Source organism: Odocoileus virginianus, chromosome 26 (genome assembly GCF_023699985.2).
Source record: "Odocoileus virginianus isolate 20LAN1187 ecotype Illinois chromosome 26, Ovbor_1.2, whole genome shotgun sequence".
Taxonomy (NCBI): Eukaryota; Metazoa; Chordata; class Mammalia; order Artiodactyla; family Cervidae; genus Odocoileus; species Odocoileus virginianus.
The window spans coordinates 41,859,136-41,885,829 of NC_069699.1; the positions used below are offsets into that span (position 1 = coordinate 41,859,136).

Here is a 26,694-nt window from a genome sequence, read left to right on the forward strand (position 1 = left end):
GCTGATATTTTGGACGAGTAAGAGCCATCTCTGGGGGATTATATTTTACTAACCAAAGACAACAGTGTTACTGATTTATCTTAATAGCAGATACTATGAGCAAATGTCCCAGTTGCCTCTTTGTGCTTTTGGCAAGTATGGATGAAAAATGGAATGAAGTAGACCCAGTCAGAGCTGGCTAGCCCAAAGTGCAGAAGTCTTAATCTTCCTCCCTCCAAATATGTAACTTAGAAATGTTTCCAACGTTTTTCAAGTTGCAGGTGGTCACCCAGCTCTGACAAGAGGCATGGCAGGTTCCATCACCAGGTTTTCTACTTCCAAAACAATTATCCTGGGCTTGAAGGGAAAAAGATGCCTGAATCTTCCCTGGGTAGTTAGTTCTTTAAGCTCAGTTATCATATTCTGGTTCTAAAGATACTATTTATATGTAAAGAAACCTTCTTTTATCAAGTGACGAACCCTCCTGCTTGTCATAAACATGATTGGGATTCTCGGAGGATACTGCAGGACTAGTCTGCATATCCTCCTCTATCAGGGCTGGAACGAGACCATGCTGAACCCAGCGCCTCAGAAGTTGAAGTATAAATTATGTCAAAGTCATGTTCATTGTTGTAACATTTACTAATCCTTATTAGATATGGATAAATTCTCATGGCTTAATTTGGCATGTTGAGCCAGTTGTTCAGATTGTCTTTGGGGACTGGAAAGGAAATGCACAACTTTAGTGTAATTTTTCTTTTGTTTCTTTAGAATGGGACATAATTTTTTATTGTTAGCTGGTGGAAACTTTGGTGAATTGTGGCCAACTGTGGCTCACCCCCACAGGAAGAAAGCATCAGACTTTAGCTGAGAACATATTCTTTGAAACAAACCAGAATATTTGATTTTTGAAATATCTTCCCACTTTAAAAACATGCTGTCCAACAAATATTAATGTTCTGACCCAGACTAGGGAACTGAGGAAGTAGAAAGCTACAGTTTCTCTCTGAGGAAAATTTTAGAGTGATGTGTGATGCTTTAGTTTAATAATAACTCCACTGAGCACGGAAATAGTCCGTAAGGATGCAGGTACAGCACAAGAGTTCACAGAGCATCCTTCTCACACTTGGTTCTTAATTTATCCAGAGCGGAAGGAGCTAGGTGTTGGCTAAATATCGGGCATTTCACAGTCCTTCACCAGGTCACCACATATACATGACCGTGGGCTCATTCTGTCACTTTACTTCCATTTCTGGAATTTGGTCAAAAAGTACACTTGATAAAAGTTCTCCCTTTTGACTACCAGTTTCATATTGCAAATCATTGTTGAATATTTTAGATTGCTTACATTGAAATCTACTGTCCTTTTCTTTTTCTTTTTTTTTTGGCATCTTACATAGTTTGGTGGTCAGTCAAGCATGCTCAGTAATCACATTTAGGGGACTCAAATCTTGTCAGTTGTGTTTGACCAAGTTTGGGGGTTACTGAATCAGTTGGTGTTATAGCTGCAAGATTATTTAAGTGAGATTCTTGTTCTGTTCATAATTACAGGTTTGTTTTAACAGATCTGTTCTGCAAAGTTTTATGAGCAGGAATTTTCTTGGGCAAATCCACCATGATTCTCAGTGGGGTTATGGTAGGCAGTTTTTGGCCTCTGGGGTAGTTTTTCAGATGAGTGGTCATTAAAAATCCCAGTTCTGTCCTCCTAGCAACAACCATTTTTCAGCTTCTGCTGAGAGCAGGGTCCAAAATTACCCTATCTCCTTATGAAATTCTGTTGAAAAACGTTGGTCCCTGTGCACCGTGCACAAAAGCCAAATTACTTTTGGAATGTTCTGTGGAACTCTGGGAATTCAGATAGGAATCAAGGAAACAGCACAACATCTTTTCTCCTGCTTTGCTTAATCTGTTGATTGATTTGTAGGCAATTATTCTTCTTACCTTGAACCCTCTGAAGTAGTCTTGGGTCTACCTTCTACTGCTTTTTGTTCATTCCTTTATTTGTTTGTTTTTATAAGCATTTTATCTTCTTTCCAAACTCAGAGAATACAAAGAAAAGTTCTGGGAAAGCAGAGGGCTCATTCTCCATTGAAAGCAGTATTCTTCTAATAATTTGCCAGGATGATAAGATGTTTCTCAGATCTTTTACATTGCTGAAATGTAAAATCAAAGAAAGGGCTTCTGAAACAAACCAAACAAAAACCACACACTTATTCAGGGAAATAGTCAAAATATGCTCGTGCTGGTTTTTATACTCAACACTGCCAAGATCTTTACAGCTTGTAAGCTTCCCAAGCCTTCACAGAGGCATCCCTGGAGAAGTGAGAAAACTTGGAAAAGAGGAAGAAAGGATTCTTTCCTGATTATTCTTCAGCAGTAGCATACCGAGAACATACAGTGAAAAGTATTGGACCTTTTCTAAGTTATTCCCAGCTTGGAACTTCCACAAGTCTTAATGCTGTGTCCCGTAGTCTCATAGATAAAGAAGATCACAAATCAGAGAGGAAAATTAAAGGAATTTCTGGTTCTCTGTAATGTTTCTGGCTGTCTTAGGCCTAATTCTCAAAAGCGATTTATGTGTGTCTTAAAGTTTAAAATAGTTACATTAATTGCAGCAGCAGTTTCTAAACCCAGCTGTCTTTGACATGAACTTTTGAGATTCTTCCTCACCTTCACCAAATACCAACTGGAAGGCCAGCCCAGTGACCTACACATCAGAATCCCAGAGGAGGGACACCAAAAGCTGATGGGATCTAACTGACAGATCAGCAGTTGGGACACATTGAACTACTAAAGGAAATCAGCAACCCTCACCCCCTGAAGGTGGGAATCCTTGGGTCATGAAACACTTGCTCTCTGTATATATATAGATAACCTTACAAATTCGGGTACTGTAAGCATTAACTGAATGATAAGGTCTGGGATGGCTTTTGGCTGCAGTTGTGACCAGAGGAGGTGGAACGAGGGGCTGGTGCGGGAGTGAGGGTGGGAGTGGACACAAGCCGTCAGCACAGGGAACACAGTGATAAGCGAGACAGTCGGCCAGCAGGGTTTACTGAGCACAGAGAGAGTCTGAGCCTGGCTCCAGACACTCCAGGGCTGTCTGAAGGAGTCAGAAGCCCCAGGCTGAACTCAGGCACCGAGAGCACCTTTCCTGGTACCCAGCCGCCTAGCCTGATGGTGCCATTTGCACAGAGTCAGGGAAGTTGAATAACTGCTGGTAGTTGAACAGCGATCAGGTGACTTAAATTTGACCATGTGACCCAAGCCGTCTAACTCCACTTCTAGTTTTCTTTACTCTGCAGGATACTTCCAGTTGTGGAAGCTGTATTAATGGGGTACTTTTGAGCCTGGCTGTGATGGAGGATGGAAGATCGGGTTGTATAGGGAGGAGTTGCTCCTGGCAAGGGAAGCACCAGGGTAGAGATGAATCCATGTGGGCATGGGATTAGAGACAGAGCATCCTTGGGGAGCGTTCTCTGTAGGAAGCCGGTCACTAGATCAGGAGGAAAGGAGAGGCTGGCCCTGCCCAGCAAGTGAACTGTTTTTATCTGATGCACAGGATAGTAGGGAACTGCTATGTATTCTACAGGGAGAGTAAAATATGAGAACTGTCAACACAAAGCAAGTTTGAAACCAGTGTTTTTTATTAATGATAAAATGGCTTCTGAGATGAGACTGCTGGGTCACTCTTGCCCATGAGATCTTGCCCTGCTTGTGATGAACCTTGGGCACCTCCCAGGCCATGGTCTTGTTGTCTGCACACTTAAGAGTCATTGGTCAGTAATGATTTGAGTCTTTCATCAATGCGTCCTCACCTTTACCATATTAAGGATAAAATAATAGCATACTTCAATTATACAGCCTATGAGGCATGGAAATTTGGGTCTTTCCTCTGAAGTATAGATGTCAAATAGTGCCCTGTAAAGTTTCAGGACCCGAGAGAAGATCTTTGGGCTGTTAATCTTAATATTCCAGAACTAAGGACCTTATTTTATTACCAGTTTTCATCTCAAGTTTGTTTCTAAATTATCATTATGGTGCATGATTCTTTTCACAGTTTATTTCCCTAAACAGGAGGGAAAAGAAGAGAGGGATGGGGATGGATGGAGAGGAGGGAGGAGAGAGAGAGAGAGGAGAAGCAGCCTACTGTTTGATTTTGGGTGCTGTTTTTTGTTGTTGCTTATTGAGTAGGACCTGGCCTGAAATGTCCTCTGGCACATGCTATTTCTGAGCCGTAATTATGCTTTTTAACCCACTCCTTTATGTCTGGGTCCTTAATATCCAAGCTCCTATATAATTATCAAGTTCAGTGTTTGGGAATGAGACAAATATTTTTTGCATGACTTTAGCCTATACATTACTGCACTGCCATGTTATTACAAGATAGTTCCTAAACTCTGAGCCGAACTATTAATTCTCTCAACTTGAAAAGACACAGCAAAGAGATCCTCCCAACCTTTGGCCCATGATGTGAAACTCAGATGGACACTGACTTGATCCAGCTGAGGGCCCTAAGGCTCCTGGGGGAGGATTTGAACTTGGCTGTAGCGTGTTGGTCCTGAGTCAGAGGGGGACTTGAGAGCCCTTCCTTTTCCATCCAGCTGCATTATGTAGCTGTGGCAGGGACATTCATTGCAATTGTGAAGGACATGCATTCTTAAGTATTTGACAGGGGCCAGGTTTGCTCACTGTCTCTCCAAGTTTGCTGTACTAGTTTGCTAGACTAGCGAGAGATTGGTTAAGAGTGATTGGAATTTTAGAGGATCAGGTTGAACAGAGGGGAGCTGTGGCCAACCGGCAGGGCTGTGTTAACTCCTGGACTGTTTTTTGAAGTTCTCCCAAATAGAAGCCAGCAGGAGTCTAAGTTCTCCAAGGTCAGTCTCAGGAATTTCTTCGCCTGTACTAAAATTATTTCAGTACCATTCCCCCGTAATCTGAGAAACAACCTATATATCAGCGTTTATATGTGTATATGTAGCATAGAAAGCTTTCTTTTTCTTTTATTTATTATTTCCTGTCATTTATTAAACATTCAAATGATAACAGAAAGAAATAAAGGAGGATGTCAACTACCTGAAATCCAAGCATCTAGCAGTGTTTTGTGCTCATCTTTTTGCACTTTTCTCACACACACATGTATGTATGTATATATCCATATACACGCACACATATATCAGCATGTTTTAGCACCTGCTTCACCATCCATTCAAATATATGTTGTGATACTCTTTCCTTCTGATGAATATAAGCATATGTGACTCTTGAATTGCTAATAAGTATTCTATTATATGCACAATGAATATTCAGTAATTTGTTGATACACAGGTATTTTGTTAATTGCTCCTGTGATCAACATCCCAGTGAATATCCTTTTACCCTTTCCATTCCTTTATTTCTGTCCAACTTTCTTTTCAAAAGACTTTTGGACCCCAGGGTGTACATATTTTGAATTTTGAAACATAATGCCAAGTTGCCCTCAGGAAAGTTTATACCAGTTTAAAATCCTGCCAGTAGTGTATGAAAGTACCTAAAGAATATGGAAATTAACTTTCCCTCTTCTTAAGCTTTTCTAAATTTTACCCACCTCTAGAACATTACCTTAGCGCTGAAAAGAAAAATGTGTTTATGAACTACTACATTGATCCACACCCAGATTCCAGAACAAATTATGCAGCCAGTAGTTTATGCAACTTGGAATAAAGTCGACAATCTCTAATTTTTATTTGTTCACTAAGATTAGGTATTGCTATACTCACATTATTTTTTTGGAAAGTTACTATAAAGGCAGGACTTCAGCTGATCATTCAGCACGACAAACTCATGCATGTGTGTGTGTGTGTATTTTATTTACACATATGTATGTATGTGTATGTATATATGTGTGTGTGCATGTATACATATATATTAGCTTCTGAAGTGGCTCAGTGATAAAAAATCTGCCTGCCAATGCAGGAGACACAGGAGCCATAGGTTCAATCCCTGGGTTGGGAAAATCTGAAGGAAGAAATGGCAACCTATTCCCATATTCTTGCCTGGAAATCCTATGGACAGAGGAGTCTGGCGGGTTATAGTCCGTGGGGTCGCAGAGTCAGACACATGATTGAGCAGCTGAGCGCACACACACATGTGCAAGGACACATGTGATGCCTTGGGTTCAGACTCTGTTCAGGGCATTATTCTCTTAGAGGAGCTTCGGGTGTGTGTGAGTGTGTGTGTGCTCAGTCACTCAGTTGTTTCTGACTCTTTGCAACCCCACAGACCATAGCTTGCCAGACTCCTCTGTCCTTGGAATTTTCCAGGCAAAACTACTAGACATGGTTTGCCATTTCCTCCTCCAGGGGCTCTTCCCAGCCCACAGATGGGACCCACATCTCTTGCATCTCCTGCATTGGCAGAGCAGATTCTTGTATCAGTGTACCACTTGCGAAGCCCTCAATGAAAAGATGCTCAGCCTCAAATTATAATTAGGGAAATATGGAGGAGATAACAGTTTTTCACGTGTTAGATTTTTGAAGATTAAGGAGTTTGATGAGATTTCGTGTTGGCACAATATAGGCAAAGAGGTATAGACTGGAAGTTGACCAAAATTTTTGAAGGGAAATTTGGTAATACCTTTCAAAGTTTAAAATATATATACTTTATTCTAGGGATCTCTACCGAATCTCTCTTTCCACATTATAAAAACATCTATTACATGTTTCAGCATCCATCCTTGCTGAGAACAAGCACATGAGGACAGGCAAAGGTGTTCCTTTGGAAAAATATTCTTTGAAGCATTGTTGGAATAATGAAAAGCCAGAAATGACCCAAATGTTAACCACTCATTCAACATTTGCTGGTGCTCACTATGTGCCCAGCAATGCTTTAAGTGCTTGGGATAAAGCTTTGAACAAAATAAACAGATTTCTGCCCTCTGTTTTAGCACATCAATAGAGGACTAGTAAAGAGAAGTACATGCATAGAATGGAATATGTGACCATTAAAAATGAGGTATTTCTACATGATCTTGACATGAAAAGATGGCCAAGACATCTTGGGCATTTTATTTTTATGGGCATTTTATTTTTAAAGGGAGTGTACGTATTTCCTTTCTTACATTATGCATAAAAGTTTCTTGAAAGACTGGCAAAAATCCTTAATAGTAGGGGTAGATATTAGGATAGGGGAAGGGAGAATTTTTTAAATAAACTCTTTTACACTATTTAATTTTTCATATCTAGATGTTTGATTCCTATAATAGAAAATTTATAGATGTTATAAAAAATAAATTAGAAAGCTAAAATAGTGGTTCTTCTAGAAAGTAGTTGTACTCTCAAAGAAGATGGAAAATTCCTTAACCTATCTGTAGGCACTGAGACCAAAATGATTAGGTGTTTGATGCTGTTCAGACTGCAAGAATGGAAATTAATACCATAGTACTTTGGAATGCAAAACGAAAGACACGAGATGGGCCTGTGGTATTACTGGTCATGGACATGATGGACTTGTCTACACATGCAAATCAAATGGGAAGGCAGCCAGGGGCAGGAGAAGGGCCTTGGCCCAGCAGTCAAGAGTTCTGGGGCTTTCTCTGGGTTTGTGATTGACTAATGTTCAACCTCCTGGAGCCTCATTCTCCTCTTCTGTAAAACAGTGAACTTGGAGTCACTGATTTAAGGTATGGCCTAGCACTAACATTACATGAATCAGGATTATTCTGGCAAGTGCTCATTAATCGGAAAGAGATGCAAGATAGCTGCTGGAATCGCAACTTTCCGGTTACAGACATCCACTCAGTGCTTTGAAGAAACATTAGTTATGTAATTTAATATCTGCTTTCATTTAGATTCAAGCTGAAATGCTTTTGAATATTTTGTACTTAGGCTATTTCAACTCCAGGGTCATAGAAGATCAGGTTTTTTGGAGTCTACGTTAAACAGATGACTAAGAGAAATTGGTTTTCAAAATATATTCTTCAGATGAATTTAATTTGATGTGACGGAGAAAACAAACAAACAAACACAACAAAAAACAACATGAGTCAACACCCTGGGCATTTCCAGATGAAACTGGAGTGTAATTTCATCCTTTCTGGAAACTGGCTTTCTTTAGATCCCCAAACCCAAAAGTTGTATTTTGCCTCTCCTTTGGGGATAAAGTTTCACAGAAGAGGTGGTGGTTGTAGTTGAGTTTTCATTCTTGTATGCTGGGGGAATATCAACCTGGAGCAGAGTGTGAGGGGACCTGTCAATGACATGCCTGTTATTCATGTGTCTCTGGGAGGCTCCATGGAGACCTTGTATCCAGAGAGGAAGATGCAACTCAGACTCTCCTTCTCCGTGGAACTAAATTGGTCCTAGTTAGGGTCAGTTCAGAGTACCCCATATAAAACTAGTAAGCATACTGAAATCCAAACACAAGGGAGACTGCACAGCAAGCAAGGAGAATGAGAAGATAAACTCCGGAGGAAATGTTTCATAGATTTGGTATTTGGGACACCATTGCCATTTCTGCCTTCCCATTTGTTTTTCAACTGATTGAAAAACTACTAATGAACGTGTTTACATTTTCCCCAGTTGTCTTACCCAAGTGTGAGACCAGCTGGGGAGAGGGGTTTGTTCTCTGTCCAAAGCCCTAGCTGTCTCTCCCTCCGTCATCTTCTCACTCTCCGGCTGCCAGACCCCCTCCGCCCTGCCAAACCTCTCCTCGCCTGCTCACCACCCCTCTCCCTGGGGTTCTCTCTGTGTTCAGCACCGGCCAGCAGCCCCACCACATGTTTTGCATTGCTCACACCCTCCCTTCTCTCCCTGCTTTGTTGTCATTTGTTTTGTTTTGAAAGGGGTGAGGTGCAGAGGAGGTCTTGGGTTTGTGCCCTTCCACTCAGCCTCAGCACTGAGATTCGGCCCAGATTGCATTTGCCCCCATTTCTGCAGTGAGCTCAAAAGACCCTGTAGGAGGAATGTCCTTCTGTCCTCTCACAGTTCTTCTGGATGCATTTTCTCTGTCTGGTCTGCTCCAAATTTCTAGTCTCTGACCTCTAAAACCCAACTCATTCTCAGTTGCTTTGCTCTTTCCTTCTGGTGAGGGTGTCTCAAGCTTCTCTCATTTTGAAAACCACCTTCATAAGGTTTTCCATGTTCTCTGACATAATTTCTGTGAATTCCCTGTTGGATAAGATTGCTACCATGCATACGTGCTCAGTCGCTTCAGTTGTGTCTGACTCTGCATGACCCTATGGACTGTAGCCCGCCAGGCTCCTCTGTCCATGGGATTCTCCAGGCAAGAATACTGGAGTGGGTTGCCATGCCCTCCTTCAGGGGATCTTCCGGACGCAGGGATCAAACCTGCATCTATTATATCTCCTACATTGGTGGGCAGGTTCTTTACCACTAGCACCACCTAATTTATTCAAACACATTTTATAGCAAACCCATAACTATGAAAAAGGCTTCCCTGGTAGCTCAGCTGGTGACGAATCTGCCTGCAATACCAGAGTGAAAGTGAAAGTGAAAATCACTTAGGGGTGTCCGACTCTTTGTGACCCCATGGACTATACAGTTCATGGAATTCTCCAGGGTCTCCTGCATTGCAGGTGGATTTTTTACCAACTGACCCATCAGGGAAACCCTCGTTCAATTCCTGAGTCAGGAAGATCCCCTGGAAAAGGGATGATAGGCTATCCGCTTCAGTATTCTTGGGCGTCCCTAGTGGCTCAGTCAGTGAAGAATCCACCTGCAGTGTGGGAGACCAAGGTTCAATCCCTGGGCTGGGAAGATCCCCTGGAGGAAGGCATGGCAACCCATTCCAGTATTCTTGCCTGGAGAATCCCCATGGACACAGGAGCCTGGAGGGCTGTGGTCCATGGGGTCACAAAGAGTTGGACACGACAGAGTGACTAAGCACACATAACTATGAAAAACCCCACATACTCCCTGTGGTTCATCTTGCATATCTCCAGGTATGTGGGGGGATGTCTCCTCTTAGCCCTTCGTGTGGAAGGCTCTCCGTCCTCTCCTGAGGTGCTGCGGGGTTACTCAGCCTTCACATTTTTCTCAGCGAGGTCATTGAACTGTCAGTTTCCAGTCTGTTGACTAGTTCTGTTTGGCCATACCGCAAGTTAGTTTCCAAAGTTCTTTACTTGAGGAGATGATTCTACCCAGGCCAGTGATAATGAATCTTTATTGGATGTATGAATTGAATGAAGACCTTGACCTCCCTTGTCAGCACAATTTTAGAGTCTGAGTTCTAATGCCTACAAACAGCCTTCTCATTTTCTTTTTTCCTCTTTTCTTTTTTTTTCCCTTCCTTCTTTCCTCCCTTTCACCCTTCCTTGCTTTCTTCCCAGCCTCTCTTCTTTTTAGTTAAAAAATTGGAATTTGATTTTCAAGCTTACTTTCTAAAGAAACTCTAATAGGCCATACACAGAATATGTCATTAGTTAGTACAAGTCTGTTTTTTTTTTTTTCCCCCCAGAGACTATTGACTCTCTGAGTTGAAACAGTTTAGACTCCACATAAAATATGCATTGTTTACCCAGGCTCTTCATGCTCTGCATACTGTTACAGTCCTTGAAGAGCTTGTCAGTGACAAGTAAGATAAATGAGTGAAGAGGACTTTACAAGTGTTTAAAAGCTAAGTATAGCATGTGCTGTCCACTACTTAATTAAACAGACCTGAGCTTAACTAAGTAACTTTGTGGTGGAAACTTCTAGGGCCTTCCCCTTTTCCCAGACCCCTACCATTTCCAGCAGTGCTCAGAATGTTAGAAATTTCTTGGTTGTCTTCAGTGGCTGACTTGTTAGCCTAGGTTTGAAACCGTCCTGCTGGTTAAAGCATTAAAAATTAATGCAGCTTGTGGATAATGATTTTTTAGTTCCTCTTAGGACTTGGTCAGCAACATGGGGCTCGATCAAGGTTTTTATAATGTGTCTGAGTTTCATCCTTTTCACAGAGAGTTTTAAAATAAAAAGTGAGCTCCTTCTCTCATCAGCTCTAATTGGGGTCACTGTCCAGAGAGTCAGGAGCCCATTTCCAGCTCAGTCTACTGAAGGGATCAGTCTCTCTGAACCTGAGCAGGATGGCAGAGTGGGTACTTAGGAAGCTGTGGAATCATACTCCCAAATCTATCAGTTGTATGATCTTGGGTAAGTTTCTGCATCTTTCTCATAGACGCTACCAGTGCCATTATGTATTTTACTTTTACTTTCCCTCTTTACCCATACATTCCAAAGGTATTTTTCTCAAACTTATCCCACAATCTCAACTCACAGTATTGTTGCAAAGAAGGCAAACAGAGCTATCATACTGAAAAGCCTCAGTTTCTTTATCTGTAAAGTGGGGATAATCACAGCCTCTATCAGGGATGATAATGAGGAATCCCTCTTGGTTTTTAGGGGCTTCATCCCCTGTGCTTGCCACCATTAAAGATTTGGAATATGCCTTTCTCCACCCCCAACCTACATGAGAGCTTTGCTGAGACTGATGAGAAGAGATGGCAACAGCAAAGTGCTGTGGTTGACACACAGGAAGAGCTAGGAAAGCCTGTTATTATTCTTGGTATTCACAGGAGGCTCTGTCTCGCAGTGCCAGTCTTCTTTCTGCTACTATTTAGGACCTTTATATCATTAGCAAAGTACATAGAACTCTTTCTCTGGCCCCATGGTCTGCATTGGCTGGTAGCAGAACAGAGGTGATGATGGTCTCAGCTATACTCTCTGTCCAGAACCCTTTGGGGAATTCCTCAGGTTCCTAAAGTGACAGCAGGACGCAGTTGATTAGAATAATCTCCCACCCTTGCTTTTAGAAGAAAAAAACGAAAAGAAAAACTACCCAAAAAAGTACAATAAGAAATAAGAACAGTAGACTAGCGTCTGTTCATGTGGAGTTTCATTCATGCGAAAGGCATTCTTTCCTCTCTTGCCTCCACTAAGGGACTAGAACGCTGGTTATTTATCAGTCACCTCACTCCCTCATAGACTGGGTTTTTTTTTTCTAATGGCATAAACTTTTGTCTGCCCTGTTCCCTGGCCAGACCTACACGGGTGACCAGGGGAAGACCTCAGGCGAGGAGAAGTGCGGGGGCTTGAGGTGGGCTGACAGCAGCACATCCCGGACTGACCATTCAGTCTGCCCGTGACCTCCGGGCAGGCTGAGAGGATGTGGGAGGGGCACTGACTTCTATAACAATTAAAAATAAAATAAAATAAGGGCACTCAATGACTAGGTACAAAAAGAGCAGCCAAACTGTCCATGGTGACTACTAATTTTCTGTCTATAAATAAGAGCTGAGGGAAGCAGCTTCAGCAAGGCTGGGAGGAAGAGTCTCATGTGTCCTGTTTGGCTATGGATGGATGGCAGGACTGAGCTAAACAAGCAGGAGGAGATCAGACCAGTTTTCAAGGCAGGACTGATGCTGCAGCAGTAGTTTGTGTAGATATTTATAAATACATAGATGTCCAGAGCCTAGCCCAGTTTCCCAAAGATGGCATGATTTGATGTGTGTGAGCATATGGCTATGACTCTTCTAAAATTCCTTCCAAAACCCCAAGTTGATAAATTCTTCTGAGAAATAAGATAGCGATTACCATCTCAAATATTTTTCCTACTCTCCTCACATCCAATAAAAGAAAGAAGAAAACAACATATACACAGACGTCATGGTTTTTTAAAAATTTATTTTTAGTGTGCTTATTATTTAATTTTATTTCTTACTTTATTTTTTAATTGGTCATGTTGATGTACATACCATGTTTTGAGTTCCAGTTCCCCTCATTGGCCTGTTTTTCTTCTCATGATGATTATAGGGTAAGTTTATCATTCTGGGTGAGAATCTCCCCAGTTCACTCTTCCTTGTAGCTGTGTCCACACCAACTCTCACATCTTAGCTCACAGGTCATCTGACCCATGGAGCCTTATCTGATATCTAGCCCTTAGCTAGAATGGATTTCTCCTGCCTCCAGATACTCAAGTAAACCAAGCCTTTCTCCTTGTTTTTCTTCTTATACTGTGTTACAGTCCATCCTGTAGTTCCTCATATATTTATCTTTGCTTTGTTGCATGCATCTGGCCTGGGACCTTACCATTCATAAACAACTATAGGACTCTGGAGTCAGAAACCTGGTTTAAAGTCCTGTTTCTGTACTCACTAGCTAAGCAATCATGGGCTTGGTTTCCTTGTCTGTAAAAGATGGCTCATAAGAATAGCTATCTCAGAGGATGCAATGAATGTGTTCTACTCAGACACTTAGCCTGACATGTAATTGTTCTAGTCTTGTGGTTGCAGGAGTTTGATGAGTGTTGAATGAATTTCTGTGCAGTGTCCACAGTAGAATGCATTCCATCAGTGATTCTCACTTACTCCCACAAGGTTCCCTAATGCTAAATACTCCCCAATAGCTTCTTCATCCCCCTCCTTCATTCTGTCCTGCAAGAGTGACCCAAGCATTGGAACCCAGACCCCACTCACTTATGATTCACTGCTGTGTGGGCCTGTGGATGTTCTGGAAATCCCTTCCCTTCTCACTGCTCAGTTATTGTCTAGTTTCTTCATCTTTAACTCAGAGACAAGAACTATTGACCTTGCTCTGATTTCACAGAAAGAAGGCCTATTGAAGAGTTCTGGGCTATTTTGGATTTCCCTGGTAGGAAAGAGGCAGAAAAGAAAACCTGAGAGGAGAAAGTATAATTGCTAGTATGGTATTATCTCCAAATCCCATAGCAACAAATTTGTTATATATTTTTTTCTTATTTAAACCATATTCATGAAGGTTTTATTGTTAAGTTGATCCAGATGACTGATCAAAGCATAGTTCGTTATTGCCACCTTGCTAAAATATTTTTAAAGGCAGTTTTAATATTACACTTTTATAGCTACATATTGCTATTAAGCTATTGAGTCTATTACTAGTCAATCAAGGATTTTCATTTTGTTTCAAGAGCTCCTTGGATAAACTCTTCAGAAATGTCAAGAGTGGTGGAGTCTATGGCACCTTTTCACAGATGGTGTTCATCAAGGACCTTAGTTAATAGATACAGTTTCAGTTTTCCATGGTTGACTTTTGGTGCTAATGGAAGTATTTAAAGATTCCTGCTCTTCCAAAGGCTAGAATATAGTAAGGAAATGAACCTCATGACACCCCCACTCTTTTTATTCTTAATGATGTAACTACCCAAAGACATGAAGTATTTCAGTAGGTCCATTTTATTCAAGAACAAAATATTTCTCAAACAAGAACAACTTGACTTTTGTAACAGTTCCAGAACTATACGTTTATCCTGCTCTCTCACGTCCAAGAATAATAACAACCGAAAACAAAGGCATGATGGGGAAGGTTAAACTATCACATGAGAGTTACATATTCAACTGATTCATCATAGATGCTAATTCTGTATTTTTTCTTTTTATCTTTTCCAAATAGCCAGTATCCTTTCCATTCATTCCTTCATACACTTGTCACATTTATTCAACATAATTTACTTGTTATATATCAGACTGTGCTAGGTGATGAATCCAAGGGTAATTCGCACCTAGCACTTTCCCTCAAGAGAATTTCAACCTAGTGGCAGAGAAAGCCAAGAAAGAATGCAGTTATTTACCATTCATAGAGATAAGTGCTGTGATGGAAGCAGTAGAATTCTGGGGAAGGCAGTAGAAGGGCACTTAATCCCTTCCGAGGTGGACTTAAAGAAGGTGGTCTGGAGGTGATAATGTCGAAGCTAAGACTAGAAGAGCTAATGGGTATAGCCGCGGCAGAAGAAGAGAATAAAAGGCACGACGGGGCAGAGGACAGCATGCCGCAGGGCCGGGGAGGGGACGCTGGGATTCTGGGAGGGGAAGAGCAGTCACCTCACACGAGTTTCGTAAGCTGTGCAGGAGACGGGGCTCTTTCCTGGGGACAGTGTGGAGTCTCTGGGAATCTGAAGCCAGGTAGTAACAGAGGTCTGATGTCACTCTGACTACAGATCGTGTTCGACCGGAGGCAAGAGTGCAGCAGGAAAGCTGTTAGGAGCCTATTGCCCCAGAGAAATAAGGTGGTGTCTGGAAGAGAGAGGAAGTAGAAAATGAAATCTGATTAGATTTGTCTCAGCAGTCATGACATAATATAATAAAACGAATATAACACAGCCAAAGGTGAACGTGTCAGGTCAGCAGTTTGGTAAACTCTGAAAAGGAAATAAAAACGGGCTTTCGTGAATTACTAAATGAGGCCATAAGTTCCCAAGAGCAGTGCCATGGACAGCTCTCTCGCTCCAACTCTGTATTAGCTTTCCTGGGATTTCACTTTTGATTGTCCGGAAGATGTGCTGTCTAAGGCTTTGTGGTGGGCACGTTGTATATCTGATGGCTCCAGAGATATGAACTGTTACACATGGAATCACCTAATGAACATGTTTGAAATTATTTGAGCAAGTATTATCCTTGTTCCAATCCTTAAAATTTTTCTGCAATTTTGCTTCCATCCACTTTAGGGAGTGTTATTCATAGCTTCCTATCCTTATAGACCATTCTTGGCATGTTAGGAAACCAATATAATTGAGTGGAGATAAGGATAGGTAGCGTAGATTGAAAAAAAATTAAGAGCTCCATTTCTAATTTGATAATTAAGTGAGCAGAATCAGTCAAACATTTTTACGGAAGGGAAAACTAGAAACCAGCCTGTAAGCAATCGGTCACAGTTTAGGGGATATGCTACAAGCTAGATAAATAAAAATGGTCTAAAGTATCAGGCTAAACTCTCATTTTTCATCTCCATTTCACACTCTTCTCTTGCAGCCCAGACTAATCAAAAGAAGCCTCTTCCGCTCACAATTGCTGTGTGTACATTTCCCCCAGATCTGGTATTCACATGAACAACGTGGTTTATTTATATTTCAGCACCAAATTGGAAAGATGACATCATTCATTTACAGTCTTTATCCCATGACATGCCTATTCTCCAACACCTCATTTCAGCAGACACATTTAGGACCGCATATAGCATCTTGTTTAGCTTGTACATTCTTTTATGGGATACAGTTCAAAGGTAGGGAACTTTAAGCTTGTCACTGGTAAGAAAATAATCTCATAAAATCACAGGAGCTTCCCCAAAGGATAAGGACATTATGATGTTTACAATAGCAGGGTTATTATTTGTTCATTTAGGCTTCATCACTCATTCTTGTGTGAGTCCCTTTCTTCTTGACCATAGCAGATCTTACAACTCCCTTCAGACTTTCGGAATTCTTTTAGAAGAAACAATTCCAGATTTATTAGATCGTGAGTTCAAAACTGCAGGCTCCTGACGATACTGGAATTTTAGGTGTGAACACGGCATTTCACAATCTCATGCATGAGTACAGGCCGGTAGGGGAATCTCAGCATTTGGTCGGCAACAGCTCTACTGAGCTGCTCTTTCTCACAACATATAACGTGTCCATTGGGTCTTCTGACACTTTAAGTGGACACGTGAAGGCTGGAAATGCTATCAGCTGCCAGAGGTTGCCTGGGATTTTTTTTTTTTTTTAGGTGGCTCTTCCCCTCTATTTTTATTGTCTTTATCCATATATGTGCTTTTTTTTTTTTTAAATGTCCACTCTGGGGCCTTTCAAATATTGTACACATTTTAAAAACTGGAGTGGGTAAATCATGAGACATCCTCTGTCCTATAGAATTGGAATGTGAAGTCAATTTCCAAAACTTAACAGAACCAAAGCATTTATGAGAAAGCTATTTCTATCTATTCAGCTGTTTGCCTTTTTTTGCTAGCAACATGACAAAGAGAAAGGCCTCAAGATTGAGAATTGGAAGGTCCAGAATATCTCCATTTTCTATGTCAAGATAGAGACTGAAAATCTATGCCTTGATTTTCCAGCTATAAATGAGGATAGTAATAATTCCCCCCAGGAAAGTTTTGAGGATAAATTAGATCATACATGAAGAACACTGCAAGAATAGACTGCCAGGTTTAGAATTGTTATCCGAGTATTGTTTATGTTACATACTAAAATTCCAACTGTCTGGATGCTCTGCCAGACTCTGACTTTCAGCTCTCTTAAAGTGTTGATGGCTCATTGTCATGAGCCGCCAGTGGGGTTGTTATTGGCAACTCATGAGGTGTCCTCAATTCTTAGTGACCTTCCCTGGCTGAAGACAATTGGGTTGCTCACCTCTAGAATGACAGTGGCCCTCAAAATTATGGCCTCTTCTTTCTTTGAGTCACTTGTTATAGCAACATGTATAATGTTATCTGTATCTACTTGGCCCTGTGTTAGATGCTGGAGAGAGATTGATGAAAGAAGCAGCCTCAAGTTTACTGACAAATGGACGACGAATCCGTGGTTAGAGAGGTGTGGTAAGCAGGAGGTACATGTCACCTCATCTCAAGGGTGGGGTCAGGAAAAGGCTGTGTATTAGCCTGACACAGAAACTAGAGGCAGCGAAAGGTGGCTGGGGCAGCTGTCACAGACAGAGGAAACAACATGTATTCAGAGGGAGAAGTGTCTTCCAGTAAACAATGACAATAATAATAGCATGACTTTTATTTCAAGCCCATTATGTACCAGATCCTGGACTGACTTGAAATCCACTCTCTTCACAATACTTTTTCCTCACAACAACCCCAGGAAAGGGGTTCTATTCCTCCCATTTGAAAGCTGAGGAAATTGGGGCATAGAAATAGTTAACTCTCAAAAGACCATGTGAAGAGGTGGTTGAACCCAGATGGCCTTATCTCCAAGCCCACACTTGGAGTCTCTGCATTTCCCAGCTTTCTGAGCTGGATATTTTTATCTGCCTTTCTCTGTGGACTTCAGGCAGTTTTGTGGATTCTGTGACCCTTGTTAGCTCGATTGATCATTGGTCTCTTTCTTGCCCTGCATAATAAAACCATATAGTTCTGTAGCCCTTGGAGTTTAACTCTGACACTTAGTTGCCTCATGTGACAAACATATCAAGGAGTAAAATTAGAGTGGTTAACTCTTCTCCATCAGCTTTGCTTTCTTTGCATTCATTTCCCTAAAGAACGGTATTCGTTAAAGTGTCCATAAAGAGCCATTGCCCTAGAAGTCATCCTAGCGACAACCCAGCCCCATCAGTGTTTTTGCGCTTGGCAGCCTTTTCGTGGGTTTCTTTGCCCTGTCTTGCAGGACGACTGTTGTCTGTAGTTCTTTCCATCGAGGTCTTTCCCATCTTTTCATCCAGGGCTTCCTTCTCTTGCATGCTCTAGAGTGTAGGATGTGATGGTTGGTAGTAAGTTTACCATGGATCTGTGTGATCGCTTGATAACACAAAGCACTTTAGAATGTGTCCATTTATTGCCTTTTAAATCACGTGGGGGAAGTACACTTATGTCTATGAATGTCTGTCCGACAACATAGTGGATTCAGTGATGTGACAGAACCTCTGTCACCAAAGCGAATGGAATGGTGCATTCTTTGTTAGGTTTCCGCTGCACTAAAAGTGAAACTCTGTTGCTGAAAAAAGAATGACGGGAGCCCTGTAGGTGCTGTGAGGACGCCCTGGCCTCCTGTGGCTGGCCTTCTAGTTCCTGATGGACTCTCCCCTGGTTTGTGTTCCCTGCAGACCCAGAACAGGATGAAGCTGCTGGCGGACAGCTATGAGGAGGACCACCGCCACCACCACCACCACCACCACCACCACCGCTCTCCCGGGAGGTCGCAGCACTCCAATCACAGGCCCTCTCCTGACCAGGTCAGCTCCACTGCTGCTTACCTCTCCGACCCCTTTCCCCCTTTGGATATTTTAAGATAAAATAAATAATCCTCAAGAAATAATAAACAGCATAAAGTGATATGTTCTTTGAACTGAAACTAATAGCTTTGGTATTTATTTCCATCACTCAAGGAATCTAAATGTTTTCCTTTCTCCTTCCTCTTTAAGGTTTTGTCTGTTCTTGTTTATGTTATGCATTTTCTTTCCTCCTCTCCTTTCTTTTTCATAGATATGTAGTCTATTGCTGGCACAGTATCTAATGGTGGGTTACTTTGGAATGTTGTTTTCAGAGTTTTTAGAGAAAGCACTTTGTTTCCATGAGCTTGGCAATCAGAGAAGCTGTGAGTTTGCTGAGCACTGTCCTAGAAAATCCCGTAGTGATGCAAATTAAAAGTGAGGTAAAACTACATGAAAAGAGATCAGTTTTGCTTGCATTTTAGCCAGTGAAGTCAAGGAGTCTGGTTTATTTGATTTGGACTCTTATTTTCTCGCTTACCTACGTAAAGAAGTGAAGAGATGGATTGACAAAAACACAGTTCTCCGGCAGTTTTCAGTGATATTCACCTTCACTCACCAAATGCAAAAACTGTTTACATGTTTTGCATTAAAATTCTTGAGGGTAAATTTTATGGAAATTATGAAATTAAATGTAAATTAGCAGGATATCATAGTCAATATTAATAGTGTTTCCTCTTTTATCATTCTGTGACCTTTTAAAAAAGTTGAGTAACTTATACAATAAATTTCAAGAGAGGTGGTTATAGGTAATGGAATGAAATCATCTGAATGCCTTTGTTATATATTTCTAAATAGTGAAGCGTGAGATTTTTTTAATTACCTGTGTGAGGAGGGGTTTCACTATTTATTAGAGGAAGGGGTGCTTATTGAACTCCTAAAATTTTTTCAGATAATGCTGCTTCCTTTTTACCTCATGTTGCTAGCATCCTATAGGATAAGTTGATTCCAAGTCTCCCAAGAATTTTACTAGTAAGTGGTACAATTCCAGAGGGTGCTATTTATATAGTTCACAAGATAAGACATACCCGCTGGAGCTGTGCAGTAAGGTAGCTCCAATCAGAGCGATCCTCACCCCCAACTTGGCCCTGTCCTTGTCCTGGGAAACATTTGCCCTCAGAGACCTCAACCCTGGAAAGGATGTTCACACAGGACATCTTAGTTTGTGAAGCTAAGTGCAGAAACGCACCGGTTTATGTCATTAACTCTCAAAAAGGATTCTCAGTTTGGAGATCAGCAAAATGAAAAGTGAGATTGATTTTATGTCATCATCTTGAATGTCTGGTTTTGGTTTGATTTGGTTTTATTTAGTCAGTTATCATCCCTCACAGCCATCACCACTTTCCCACATTCATCTACACCAGTGTACCTGGCATCCTGCTAGTTCATTCTCATTCTTGATCCCTGCCCTTTGCTCCTTGACCTTCTGCCTTGGGAAATGAGTGTAAGGTTTTATTGGTACTAGAGACCACCCTGGACTTTCCCCCAGAGAAACAGGAACAGAGAACACTATAGCAATGGAAAAAAGGATTTGGACCCAAACTGGGGGAGTGGGTCACACAAGCATCTGCTGAGAAACCAGTCTTGTTTCATCACTGAGACACACACGCTAATGTGTCGTGCTAGAAACACAGTACCAATTCAAGTTTATCTGCCTTGTGAATGCTATATTTTTATTTTTTATAAAAGATAGCCTCCAGATACTTTTCTAGAGTGCTTTAATCTTTAAACTAGAGTACTTTCCTGTTTGGTTGACTTCTGTTTGTCAACAGACACTAGCAGTTGTTATAAGACAGAGATCAAATTGCTCAGGTGTGGTACCCTCCACAGAAGAGTTAGCATTCCTTGAGAAATATCTGGCTAACATACATGGTTAGGACCTCTTGTACATTGCCAATTATTAGGAAGATACTGATGACCTTCCACTTTCACATTCTCCATCTCAGTAAGTACTGTAAGCAGCCCATTAACATAGAGGCAGAGAGTGTCATCCTCTTCCTCAGAGGAAAAATCCACTGAGAAGAGGAAGCCCTCAAGAGCTGGGGGTCCTTTGCTCATTCATCCGAGGCTTGGAGCACCTATCCCATGATGGTCTTTACTTTACTGGGCTTGGGTAAGGGAACAATGGATAATATTCATTATACCCTTATATTCAATATCCTTATATTCAAGGAGTTTGCTGTCTGGTTTAGAGCAAAAATCTGATGTCTCATTCATTTCTGTTCAGGATAATGTCAGTCCGAACAAGACAGATACAGGTAGTTTTAACTTAATTAGGGGGCCCATGACTTAGGAACTGCAATGGGATTCACTGTGAAAGTGAAATATCATTCATCAGAAGGGTAGCCTTTGTGACTTTAAATTGGAGTCAGCAAGGCCGTAGTACTCCCGTGGTGTATTTTTTCCGTCAGAGGAGGAGACAAGTTGGGAGCCCTTACAGGAGGAGGCTGACTCCAGAGATGGAGCTGGCGAGACCTCCCCGGGCTGGTTAACCTTTCTGACCAGGTATTCCTGCTCTTGGACGATGATGCATCCCCCTGTATGGGGTATGGAGATTCACGTTCGCCAACTCATGTATCAATTTGTGCATTGTTGTAAATCTACGTCCCAGTCGGTGACAGTCATTGAAAGGCTGGGAAGTCTTTCCCAGTTGATTACAAAAGCGACACATAATTGTATAAGCATATATACTAACATGTATGGAGTGGAGCTACTTCTTAGGAGATAGTGACAGCTTTATATCAGTATGTAGCAACGTTAGAGGATGAGTAATGGATTGATTTGGATGAGATTTGAAATAAGTGTTCATGATGCACCCCTATTAAATCAACCGACTTAAAGGGGAAAGGTCTCTTTGAGGGATTCCTGATTCCCTTCCCAATCTTTTTGCCCTAACTTTCCTGTGGCCATGAGCGTTGACCACCTATACCTTGTAGAACAGGAGCTCTGAATGTTGACATTAACTTTTGAGCTTTATTAAGAGATCAGAGCACATGAAAATGAAGAAGAAAAAAAAAATCAGCTACTTTGCTACTTTCCCAGAGAAACTCATTTTTTCCTTTGGAAACTCAATTTAAGTATTGCCAGGTACTTGCAGAGTTAGATTCTTTTTCCACTTCTTCTCTGACCCTCTCTCTTTTACTATGATTTTGCTTTCTCCTTGGGAGAAACTGAATCCAAGGGTTATAAGTCTAGACTAGCCTTTCCCAAAGTAACTTTTAGAACATTAGTCCCATGAGGAAGGTCTGAAACAAAGAATCAATGGACAAAGAATTTGGGGAAAGTGCTGTATATTATAACATAATCTTGGAAAGTCTTGGTGCAATTAAGAGATCAAAGGATCCATAAAGTCATATAAGAAAATAAGTTCTCCAGTTTTATTTAACCCAGGATTTCCCAGACTGAGTTGATCATTGAATCTTTTTTCTTCTTCTTTTCAAGTAGCATCTGTGCTCTGAGGAATACTGTCCTCAGAGTATCCAGTGTAGAAAAAGACTACCCAGCTTAAAACATGGCTGATCCAGTGCCCGTCAGTGTTGTACATCGAATGATAGACTTTTGAGACAAGTTTTCCTTATGGTTTACATAGCAGAAAATGAGAGTGTTCACTTCTTAGGATACTTTTTTATTTCAAGACAATGGCATCTGAGAATGAGTTATACCCCCCCCCAAATATCAATTGATTGCAGTTAAGGGAACCATTAAAAAAATGAGGACTCAAGAAAGTGAGAATAGTCATACATGCACATCTCTTCAGGAATTGAAAATGCATGTGATAAGGGGAAGGAAATATGGAGAATATGTAGAGAATTCAGTGGGGTGTGTCAGACCAACAAACTAGACCCCCACCCAAAAAAGGAGCAGTTAATAGTTCATGACCTATAACCCCCCAGAATGACCTTAGTAATTGAATATGTTCAAGTACAACATTCAGAGAAGTCCCAGTAATGCGTTAGGAAACCTTTCAAACCAAGAAGTGGGCACACAAGCAGACAAGAAGTATTTCCCATGATACAGGCTGCTGGTGAGCTCTGAGAAATGATTCAGACCAAAGACTAAGTTGTACCTGCTGGAGACACATTAGTGATTTTATTTTCAGTAAAGTTACCAAGACCAATTTTAGAAAAGCTAAGTAGAAACTCAGCTTCTCCCAAATGCCCTCTGTACCTGCCATCATCACTATCTGTTATTTTTAAGTAGCATCTTTCCTTGCCTTATCCAGGATGCCAAGATTTTTTACTTATTTTCCTAGGCATTATGTAACTTTTATAGTCATAGTTTATTAATCTCCTTCCAGTGGCTCCCAGGTATGGACCAACCCCATGGATAAGAAAAGCATGGCATCAGAGTGAGCACCACACTTCAGGTGACTCAAGACACCATACTCGTCCAGGTTGCCCTTTGGCTTCTGGAACTCCCACTACTGTGCTTGGGTTGGATGTTGGGTCTTTAAAGATCTGGCTCTTACTTCTTTTTGGTGCAAAATGCACCTCCAGTTGTTAAAGCATCTGGCACTCTGATTCTAATTTGTGGGGACCTAACTGACAAAAACCTAAACATTTTTTTTTGTATTGGCACCCCAGAATATGTGGTCACTTTCAAAGCCCAGAACTTGTCTCTCCTCTCTCTGGCTCTTTCTTTGAATATAAATACCCACTCACTCACAGGAGCTGGAAAGGTCAAGGAATTTTGACTACCTTGAAGACTTTCAGATCCCAATTAGAGTTTAAATTTCACATTTTGCTTATAGAAATCTTACTTGTAAAGGATGGCTACAGAGTCCGGGAGCATGGAGGCATAACACTTAATAAATTTATTATGGGAATTTTTGATTGAATTTATGTCATATTCATACTCTCTGTTACATATTCCAAAGCATAGTTGTACCTGTGACTCATAGTAGGCACTTGATAAATATCTGTTGAATGAGTTCTTCCTGTAGCATCTTTGGGAAATAAGAAGGGCAGATGGGACTATCCCCATTACATAGATAAGGACACTGGCACTCAGAGAGGATGATATCTATTCAGAATCACATATCTGCAAATCAACAGGCCCCAGAGAAGGGTCTGTATCTCTGAATGCTGTACCCAGGGCAAACCTCCTTGGATGTCAGTATGGATCTATTTATGCAACCATGTGTATTAAATATGGTTTAATTATAGTATCAACTTCCTATAAATGCAAATGTGTATTTTCAGTTTCCTGTCCAGTTGTAGTAAATTTTATCTCATTTTGGTTTAGTTTTCAAATTTGAATTAGAATCTCATCCCATTGGTTCTCTTTCCGTTTGCTCCAGCTTTCATCAACATTATTTCCATTCTTCTGTTTGTGATATTCAGTTCATTTTCCCCCATCGCCCCTGCCCTTTACTTTCCTCCATACCTGCTATCACTGTGCCAGTGAAAACGTGGCTTCTTACAGCTCTCCCACCGCCCTTGAGGCACCAGAGGTGAGGCTCTCAAGGAGTAGAGAGCCTGGCGCAGAGAGGGAGGGAAATCGCTCTGGGTTACAGTGGGCCCTGGGCAGTGGATCACCAGGATCCACATTCCTTTGCTCGCTCACCCGTGAGCCTGTGTACACACAAGGCCCGGGACCAGTCAGGCCCCCAGAGCAGAGTAGAGGGTGCTTTCCTTGGCTCGAGGCTGCCATCGGACCAGCCAGGGCTCTTGGAGGGCTTTCAGATAGTGACCTCGCTGTGGCAGAAGCTGGGTTAGCTGTTGTACAATCTCCACTTCAGGGTGTCCACTCTCCTAATCTATTCCTAGAAAATTGATCGCCCTAATCCTAAATGTTACTGATTCCACTTGGCAATTTCCAGAATCTACCTGTAGATGTAAATGGTGGCTTTGGGTCCCTTCTCTGCGGCTCCTGTTTGCTCTGTGGTCCCAGCATGTGTTGGCTCTCAGCTGAAACATGAGTTTGTACCACTGGACACATTTCAGAGGACTGAATGTCCACTTCAATTTTCTGTTGAAAATTCCCATTGATTATGCTTGAGACACATGTTATTTTCCCATAAGCTGCCAAAAACCTTGTTCACTAGAGAACCCAGACATAGACTTGGCTTTCTTTTCAAATTAGTGGTCATGGGGTCAATATACAGATTATATTTTAAGATACAACAAAATTATCCCAGTGATCCCACCCATGCCGACTGCACCTATGCTCTGCTTCAGAGAGGCTGCAGCACTCGCTACCTTGGTTTTGACATTTCTGGTCTCGAAACATGTCCCCTCTACCCTCTTCTTACAGGCAAACGAGCCATAGGTAGAGTTAGATCCAAAAACGAAAACAAGCTTCTTGCGCTCTCACCCTCCCACCTCTGTCCGTACTGCACACACCTGAGCTTCCAGATTGAATTAGTCCTGTGTCCTGAAGAGCATTCCCATAGGAGGGGATATTCCAGCCAGCAGGTCCTTACTGAGATGTGGCTGGAGAAAGGTAACAACATTTCCAAGCCGCATGAGTTTATTGGTCCCGGATCTGTCTTGTAACCATCCCCATCCTACTGCTTTTCTCCTCTTCTTCCACCTCCCACGGGCTTGGGTTTTATGATTGGGTAACAGGGCTTCGTAGAGTCTCGCTGTCCACCCAGAGAAGGAAGCAGTCACAGCAGCCCCTCCCCGGGCCCTGTTACTTCTCAGAGACCCGACTCCAGGCCTCTGGATTCCCCACTCGCCCTCTCTGTGAAATGCCGGACGGGCTTCTGTGATTGATGCCCTGCTTTCCTTGCACTTTCACCAACAGATTAGCCAAAGTGCAGCCCTTTGAATTCTAACAAACAGACGAGGGGTTTAACTTGCTCTATTGCCCCCAGAAGATGGATTCTGTGTATAGAGTTGTTATTCCTAGCTTTTGCTTAGGGAGGGAAAAAAAAAGAATTTATTTTATGTTTTGAGGTTAAATGAATGTGGGATAAATGTATACATAGTGTCCTGTGTGTATATATGTATGTATAGCTATATGTCAGACGAACTGAGGACTTTTCCACATATGGAAGAATTTCTCAAGATCATGTTTAACTAGAAATTTCTCTCCCTAACTTCCCCTGTGTGTGTGTTTGAATGTTCATTATATATACATATATGTGCGTGTGTATGTAAATACATTTTCATGTTTCCTACATAGAAGAAAAATTAACTCCCACATATCAGAATTTGCTAAAGTATAGTTTCAGGACAACCATAAAGAAATTTGTTCCCCATGGTGGTAACCTAATAAGAAAAGTTACATGTCGTAGGCTTTTAATATCAGTTTCCCATCCAAGTTAGTATGTCTGAAGCTTGACTAAACAAGAGTCGATAGAGGTTCTTTGCATTGCAAATCTAATTTCATGGCCCGCTTCTTGGAAGGAGGCTTTGGGTTTTGGCTTCAAGTAGGGATGAAGCCTTCAAATTCAAAACCCATGAAGAAATGTCTCATTGGGCTGATGTTTACTGAATGGGAGAAGGGTCCAAAGATTTCAACTGTTCCTGCTCTTGGGCCAGTCCTCTCCACATCGGAGTCAGAGAAATCCTGAAATGCATTTTGAACTATATCTTATGATCCACTTGCCCCTTTTCTTTTGTAAACAGTTAATTTTCACAAGTCAAAATATAATTGACCTTTACCATTGTATTAATTTTGGATATACAACATATGGTTTGGTATATGGATATATTATGAAATGATTACCAGAATAAGTTTAGTTAACATCCTTCACCACACATTGTTACAATTTTTTTTTCTTGTGCTTACTTGCCCCTTTTCAGATGCTTCTTTTATCGCAAGTGGATTGGAAGATGCTGTGTTCAAAACTCAACAGATTTTTTTTTGCAAGTAAATGAAGTAGAAGGATAGCTAGATGTCATTTTTTTTAATCCCTCAAAGAATACCCCAAATCCCCAAAGCTACTACAGCACAAGCCAGAAGGAATATGTGATTTCTCACCATTGGGAAATAAAGGTGGTAGTTTATTTGTTTGCTTTTAAGAGCAGAAGCTCTGGAATGACCCTGTCATGGCTCTC

At 41.4% G+C, this 26,694-nt stretch overlaps 1 protein-coding gene across 13 annotated transcripts in view; it reads left to right on the plus strand.

Moving 5' to 3' along the window:
* The window catches only part of ERC2 (ELKS/RAB6-interacting/CAST family member 2), a 971,398-nt gene that overhangs the window by 753,496 nt on the left and 191,208 nt on the right, over nucleotides 1-26,694 (plus strand). For all 13 annotated transcript variants that reach the window (XR_011483727.1, XR_011483728.1, XR_011483729.1 and 10 more), the window contains one exon: nucleotides 18,521-18,649. Coding sequence is in view for 10 of the 13 variants with exons in the window: in XM_070455889.1 (XP_070311990.1) it covers nucleotides 18,521-18,649 (129 nt within the window). In the remaining 3 variants the exon portion in view is untranslated. The remainder of the gene's footprint in view (nucleotides 1-18,520; nucleotides 18,650-26,694) is intronic.